At 36.5% G+C, this 7980-nt stretch overlaps 1 protein-coding gene across 1 annotated transcript; it reads right to left on the bottom strand.

Moving 5' to 3' along the window:
• Window positions 1-685: 685 nt before the first annotated feature.
• On the bottom strand, window positions 686-7559 carry cxxc1a (CXXC finger protein 1a). Its single transcript, XM_026269143.1, has 15 exons — window positions 7345-7559; window positions 6839-6951; window positions 6613-6713; window positions 5671-5804; window positions 5392-5547; window positions 4667-4810; window positions 4211-4321; window positions 3786-3973; window positions 3493-3700; window positions 3144-3251; window positions 2985-3034; window positions 1595-1691; window positions 1356-1508; window positions 1026-1173; window positions 686-928 (listed from the first exon to the last, which is right to left on the bottom strand). Exons 1-14 carry the CDS (start codon window positions 7345-7347, stop codon window positions 1027-1029), a joined length of 1713 nt encoding a protein of 570 aa, XP_026124928.1. The 5' UTR covers window positions 7348-7559; the 3' UTR covers window positions 686-928; window position 1026.
• Window positions 7560-7980: the final 421 nt, after the last annotated feature.

Raw genomic sequence — 7980 nt, forward strand, 5'->3', positions numbered from 1 at the left:
ATCAAAGATTCATAACATCAGATTTTGTCCTGAGCATATCTGAGTTAATAGTTATCGGAAATAATTTAATATTTTGCTCTTAAAAATAATGTGCTGTACAAAATGCTTTGTTTGCGCGTACTTAGAAAATTAAATCGATAAAGTTATTTGTTTAAAATAATTACGTGTGATTTAACGTTTACTTCTGACATTTAAATGCCAGAAATGATCAGGGTCAAATAAACAAATATCTTTGCAACATTAAAACTAAAGGGCATTTGCTTTTCCCCCCACAAATAGGCTGTGTTAAGTGAGATATGTCTTCTATTATTAAACATTTAATTAGGTTCATAATTGAACCTAAATATTACCGTGAAATGTCTTACCTCAGAATCGCGTTGACGCTCATCAGTGATCAAAGCAAAAACAGAGAATTTTGACATTTCACGTGGACGAGTTATAAAAAGAAATCTAATATTTAATACATATTTTAGAATGAGACCGTTTTTAATCATGTCACCTTCAGAAAAGTTAACGTATTGTTAAATGTATCAATCTAAAATTTGGTCAGACTTTAGAAAATGTTAAAATAATTTGCCTAAATATGAATGATAGAAAACCCTAACAAAGCCTTAATGAAGATACCTTTGTGTAGAGACACAAGAAATGCCATCTAAAGACAAAAAACACATTTCACCAGCATAAATAATTTTTCAGTTTACCTTTTTAATGCTCAATACATGGTTATGAGATTATTAAAAAATCTAAAAAAAATGTAAGCACAACAATTCAGTGTTGTTACAGCACCATTCAGAGAGTGAAGCCAAGTTACATTAATACAAGTACAATACAGAAACATAATGAGTGTCATATACTTTCAACAAAGAACTACTAATACACTGACTCTTCACAAACGTGAGGCGACTTCAGCAGCGATGGTTCCTTTTCTCTGCAAGATCAAAGACAAAACCTCAGACTGCCGGGAGAGTTGCATCATGGTTGAACATCATGTGCAAACCGATTGGATAAAAAGGAATGACAGTGACCTTATCTGTCTTTGTTAGTTCTCAGGTCTGTAGTAATTGGGTCGTGTTGGATTGTCTGGTGCAGCATGAGAGCCATGAGACCTGCACGATTTGTCATGGCTGTTCTTAAGTTGCGCTCCTGCTCGAACAATTCATCCAACTTGTACCACTAAGAGGAAGAAAAAAGAGATCATGGGAATGAGTGAATAAATTAAAGATTAACTGTAAGACTGATGAAGGATGATGCAATCTTGTCTTGGAATGGCTTTGAGTTTATTATTACACAACTATTTTTGTGTAATAAATAATTTCTTTCCTTCAAATAAATGATTCCTTAGCACATGCACTGACCACTCGGACTCGTTCCAGGTCCACTTCAGCCCTGCGGAGTTTCTCCCAGCAGTAGTGTTTGTTGCACTTGCGTTTGGACACCCTGCAGTATTCTCCAGTGGGTTCAAATACATCACGAACCAATGGACAGCCACAGACCTCATCCGCAGGGATCTGTATGCATGCATCACAATCAGAATAATGTCCTTAATATCTATGCAGATTGGGTGTTTATGTATCAAATGCATGTGGTAAAGTACCTTTGGGTCTCTGGAGTGTTCTGGACAGAGCACCTGCAGTCTCTTACAGTAAGTTTTGCTTTGTGGATTGTACACATCACAGAAGAGCCGTGTAGCACTACATACCAGGAGAAATATTATTAAGACTTAAAGCTGCAGTAGGTAACTTTTGTAAGAATATATTTTTTACATATTTATTAAACCTGTCATTATGTCCTGACAGTAGAATATGAGACAGATAATCTGTGAAAAAAATCAAGCTCCTCTGGCTCCTCCCAGTGGTCCTATTGCCATTTGCAGGAAACTCCATCGCTCCCGGTAAGAAACAACCAATCAGAGCTGTGGTCTGTAACTTTTTTATGTGTTCAAAATTTACAAATTGTATATAGTAAGCGAGTACACCATGAATCAATTTTCCAAACCGTGTTTTTAGCTTGTCCTGAATCACTAGGGTGCACCTATAATAAGTGTTTATATTCGGACTATTTTAGATTGCTTCGGGGATACCGCGGCGGAGTAACCCAGTACCTTTGTGATTCTTCATAGACATAAACAGAGAGAAGTAGTTTCGGCAATGATTTTCTTCCGCAAGACGCAAGCAGTTCTGTTTATTAACCGCTAGAGCGTCAAAAGTTACCTAGCGCAGCTTTAAACATTTGACATATAAAGAAATTAATAGGGTAACCATACGGGCCATTTTTACGGGACGCACCCTTGCCAGGATTTCTATATTGCCTAAAATATCCTGGTTTTGGCTTTTTGCACTGCGCAGATCAATCGTTGTATGACATTATTTCACGAGACTTTGGTGACATACAACGATCGGTACGCAGCTTCAAGTCGAACGAACGAAAAAACACATGCATTTATTTGGATCGCTTTAATCGTTCTCACCTTCTCATGCAAGGCGCGCCATGATTGGTCGATTATGAACAATACCTGCATGTAATTGGTCAAAATACTTTGGATGTTTTAGGCAATTAACAAATCCTGATCAAGACGTGTCCCCTATAAATGGCACATATGGCCACCCTATTAATAGGACTCTTGAGAAATTAACAAGTATGCAAACATTAGATGAGAACTCCAGGCATATAGTTAATAAGTATTCTGAATCAATCGTTTTATACATCAAACTGATAAAAAATGACGGTACAGATATTTATATTGTCAAAAGATTTCTAATTCAAATTATTGCGATCCTTTCGAACTTTCTACTCATCAAAGAGTTCAGAAAATTGTGTAGTCATTTTTAACATTGATGATAATAAGAAATGTCTCAGCAAATCAGCTCTTTACAATGATTTCTGAAGGATCATGCGACACTAAAGACTGGAGAAATGTTTTAAAATATATTACAATAGAAAGCAGCTATTTTAAGTTTATGATTTATTTATTTATATATACTTACCCCTCTATGCGAGTGGGGTACATGGAGCCAAATGATGTCTGACTCTCATACTGGTTAAAAGGAAATGATGAAAGATGAACATCACATAATTTTAAAAGCACAACACTAAAACGTCAACAATGATTAAAGGTCTATGCATCACGATTAGTAAAAACACACCTTTGCATAGCACCTTTCCATGTGACGCAGCGCCACCTTGGGGTTAACTGGGTGACTGCAGGACACACAGAAGATTTGCAAATCTGTGTCGTCGTCGCCCTCATTGACCTTCGGGGAAAAGAAATGCAATGTTCAGGCACTGTTATGTGATCTGAAGGATCATGTGACACTAAATACTGGAGTAAGGATGCTGAAAATTCAGCTTTGCTTTACAGGGCCAAAATACTTTTTATTTAATTACATTGTATTCATTTAAAATATAAGAATAGTCAATTCTATTGTAATATATTTGCATTGTTTTCAGTTTCATTGCTTGAAACCAGCGCACTATGTTTCTAAGGGCCCTTACCTCTTCATCATGCTGCACGACCTGCTGTTTGGCTTTAGCAATGATGCCTTCCAGCTCATGAAACCGTTTCTCCATTTCGGTGAGTCGCATGCGAGCTGACTGTTGCTCACGGCGGATTCGCTCCAGAAGCTTCTTGCCCTGTTCTTCAGCGATGCATGGGCTCTGCTGCCACTGCTGGATACGCTGGGGCAGGATCTCATAGATTCGACTGGCAACACAAGACAGAGATTTTCAGAGTCTGTCTATTCTTCTACATACAACTCTCTACAACTGTAAAGCATTTCCAGGTTTACTTGGCAGCGAGCTTCATGCCGCAGTCATCAGAGCAGTATTTGGAGTTGGCACGTGCAGCTTCAACACATCCCGGTCCGAGGCACTGTCTGGCTCCTCCACTGTCCCGAACCTCTGCCCGCTCGCTGTGTCTCACCCGGTCACGGTGCTTCTGTTTGGGTTTGTGCTTCCGAGGCTTATTCTCCTCTTTCTTATGAATGAAAACAAAGTTCTAATTTAGTTTCCATTATAAGCACTTCAAGCCGAAACCTTTTTCAGGTAAAGAATTACATGTATATATATATATTTAGAAATATTAAACACTTTCTGGACTGAAGTAACTTGATCATCCCTACATTTTTTTCCTTTTTTTTTTAAATATGTGAGTATCAAATGGGAACCATCCGGCTTTTAGGGAAGATTGTTTGTACGTATTTTAAGTATTTACCTTTTTTTCAGATCGCTTTTCTCTTCTTTTCACGTGCTTGACTTTAACAGCTCTCTTTCTCATGGATGAATCGGCGTATGAACCATCATCATCATCATCACTGTTCCAACCCTGATTAAAAATAAAACAAACAAAAAGTCTAGGCACAACCATTTCTGCCAGAATAACTATCTTTAATCAATGGAATAATTTACTTACTGCAGATGCATCAATCTAAAAAAGCATTTTGCATGACCTGATCCAAGGAAGCTACATTTAGAAGTTTTATTGGTGATTTGATCATTTGTGTAAACAGTAGATTTTTATTGTTTGCCATTCAAGAACATAGGAGCTGTTCTTGCATTGCTGTAAGCATGTTTCCAGAAGTTCTACCAAGATATCCTAATGGGCTAACTAGGTAAAAGGGTATTTTCAGTTGCTCTGAAGTGTGCTGTAAGAGTGAGGAGAAGCAGGTACCGTGCTGTGTTCTCCATACTTTCCAGCGCAGTACTGCTGATACAGCTCCAGCTCATTCTCACTGTAGTCTTCAGACAGCGGACCGTCTTGATAATCTCTGCCCTTAGACATGGAGCACTCCTCACCCTTCACTCGCAACATTTTCTGGAAAAAGAAAGAAAAGGATTCATAGAGATTAAAGTAGTACTGGTAACATAAAGTTTGTATGTTCCATAATGGTTTAGTTTTAGTCAGTTTATTTTGTGTCTTTGTCATTTTTTAAATATACATCTAAAAAGTTATTTATTCACTTCTATTTCAATTTGAGTACATCAAGTTTAACTAAATGAAAATAAGAAATGTTTAACTTGGCAACTAGCTGGAATAAAACAAGTTAAAATATTTAATTTCAGTTAATATTTAATTTCAAGTAGCAAAAATGATTTTATGGTTATGGTTTTAGTAACCTAGACTCACTCCAGACAAATATTCTCTGTAATAAGTGTACAGAAGTTGCTATGGATAAAAATGTCTGCTTAATGAAAATTTACTACCAACAATTACTAACAACAATCAACAAAACACATTAAAACGTACAGAACCATTTGGCAATAATTGTTGAGATGCATCATATCTGTCAATAAACCTGATCATACCTTAAAACACACCATAAAAGCATATGATAAAAAAGACAAAGCCACTGGTAATGTCACTGGGATTGTCTCTTTTACAAAAGGGAAACTCACCCTAGCGCGCACTTCACACTGTCTCAGCCGACACTTCTGCCTGATCCTATTCGGTCCGCCGAACTTCTTCATGTCTTTACAGAAGTCACACAGTCCACAGTCCTCTGTGCGCATGCAGGGTTCACATTCTCCACACATGCGAGCTGAGCGCTTAATCTGAGGACAAATCCCAAATATTCCCCACAGCCAGTCCAAATGTTAACAAACAGAACTTTTTTCAGTCACTTTCTTCACAAAGGTCATTGTACGAGAGCAGCTTTATCAATCAGAATTTCTCACCCGTGACCCACGGCGTCCATCGGACTTCCATCCGAAATCCGGTGTGTCTTGCTGGTTATCGGTCCCATCTGCCTCTGCTTCTTTCTCTCTGCTTTTCTTGGGGCGGAATTTAATCTCTAAGGATTCGTTTTTACCTAGATTGCAGGATGTATATACTCAGGGCTCTTTTTATGGACAGATATATATACAGTGGCATGCGGAAGTTTAGGAAACCCTTGCAGAATCTGTGAAAATGTGAATAATTTTCAAAAGAAATAAGAGAGATCATACTAAATGCATGTTATTTTTTTTTATTTAGTACTGTCCTGAGTAAGATATTTTACATAAAAGATGTTTGCATATAGTCCACAAGACAAAAAAAATGCTGAAATTATTAAAATAACCCCACTCAAAAGTTTGGGAACCCTTGGTTCTTAATTCTGTGTTCTGTTACCTGATGATCCTCGACTGTCTTTCTGTTTTGTGATGCTTGTGCATGAGTCCCTTGTTTGTTCTGAACAGTTAAACTTCACCGTGTTGCGTGTCTTGTTTCCTTCTGGAGCATCAGTGAATGTGTGGACCTTTTGTAATAGTTGTGTTTGAGCGCCTTGATTGTCCTTCCGTGTGAAAAGATGTATCTCAAAATCATACACTGCTGGAAAGGGTTCAAAAATGCGAAAGAAGCTGGACAACTGAAGAATCTGCAGGACCTGAAGGTTTTTTCTAAAGAACAGTTCTCAGTTTAACTGTTCAGAACAAACAAGGGACTTTTGAATGGGGTTATTTTAATAATTTCAGCCATTTTTTTTGTATTGTGGACTAAATGTAAACATCTTTTATTTAAAATATGTTACTAAGGACGGTACTAAATAAAAAATATCATATATATATAGTATTTTTAAAACAAATCAAATAAAACGATTATATAAAATAAAATAAAATGAATTCATCAAATTTCCTTACTCCGACACTTTTCACAGTACCAAACACGGATGGTTTTGGCCATCTTCTCTGATATTTTAATGCAGTCTCCATGAAACCACTCGCTGCAGTTGTCACAACCACTGTGTACATGAAAATAATTGGAAACATGCGACTGAAAATATTTAGTTTTACAATGGAAAAAGCATCCTTGATAAAAAAAAATAAATAAACTGCATGCAGACATTTGAAGAGAAACACATCTTACATCATAAAGCAGTTGGTGTCTGGCTTGCGACAAACACAATAAACCCGTGCATTGCTAGGATTCAGATTCATCTCCGGTCCAGGAGGCTGCTCCAAATCTGACACTTCACTGTCCTGTAACATAAGAGAAGAAACTGAATGTGTATTGCATTTTCTATTATCTGTATTTTGAAGAATATCAATGTATATATTGTATAAACCGTTTATTATGCTGCGATATGGTACATTTTATGTATTCTCTGATACTTTGTGATGCCAAACCTCCACGAGGTTGAACGATGGCACATTTTTACAACAGCTATTCTGAGCTGTCATGGCCATTTGTATTGTATTATATTCTCCCTCTCTCTCTCTATATATAAATATATAAATATATTCTTATTTCAAAAGAGTACCAAAAATGTTCACACACATTCAATCATAACAGTGATATACCTGTACTGTCACCCCTGTATAATATTATTATGACAAAACGACCAGAATTACAATATAATTAACGTAACATACCATGACAGATTTCTCCGGTTAATGTCCAAAAGAAATGACTGCTACTAAAGTCATTTAGAACATCTGAAGCACAAAATCTAATAAGGCTGCCATAACCACGGTGAACTAAACCGGTGTGCAGTGAACTGATTCAATATTTCACTCCTTTTGTTTACAAAGCGGACCACATAGACAGTAGGCGGACCACTGCACAACAACATCTATTTCCGCTTCCACTGCTGGATTCTTCTTCTACTGTTTAATGAGAAATGATCCGCTGCCTCCTGCTGGACTTGTGTGTGTAAGTGACGCGCGCCGACAGACGGGAGGACAACTGAAGTTAACTACATCTAAACCCATAAAATACATTTTCGCTACTTGAAATCAAATAAATGATAACGATATAACATATATGTTAAAAATGTAACCTTTATTTATTTCAGCTAGTTCCCAAGTCATTTTACATAGATATAGAACTGTAAAAATGACAAAAACACACAGCAAAATTACTAAAATTATAACTAAACCTAAAATAAAAAAGGAAAAAAATAATACAAAATATTACATCTATAATAGTATCTGAATTATATAAAATAAACATTTCATGTTATGCAGTTAAACAAACAAACAAATGAATAGTTTAACACTAATAAAATA

The sequence above is a fragment of the Carassius auratus genome, chromosome 8, assembly GCF_003368295.1.
Source record: "Carassius auratus strain Wakin chromosome 8, ASM336829v1, whole genome shotgun sequence".
Classification (NCBI taxonomy): domain Eukaryota; kingdom Metazoa; phylum Chordata; class Actinopteri; order Cypriniformes; family Cyprinidae; genus Carassius; species Carassius auratus.

Coding starts and splice junctions, on each gene's coding strand:
- cxxc1a (XM_026269143.1), bottom strand. Junction 3,035..3,143: donor TGGAAAGGTGCTATGCAAAG/GTGTGTTTTTAC, acceptor CCTTTTAACCAG/TATGAGAGTCAGACATCATT. Junction 1,174..1,355: donor ACCTGGAACGAGTCCGAGTG/GTCAGTGCATGT, acceptor TCTTCCTCTTAG/TGGTACAAGTTGGATGAATT.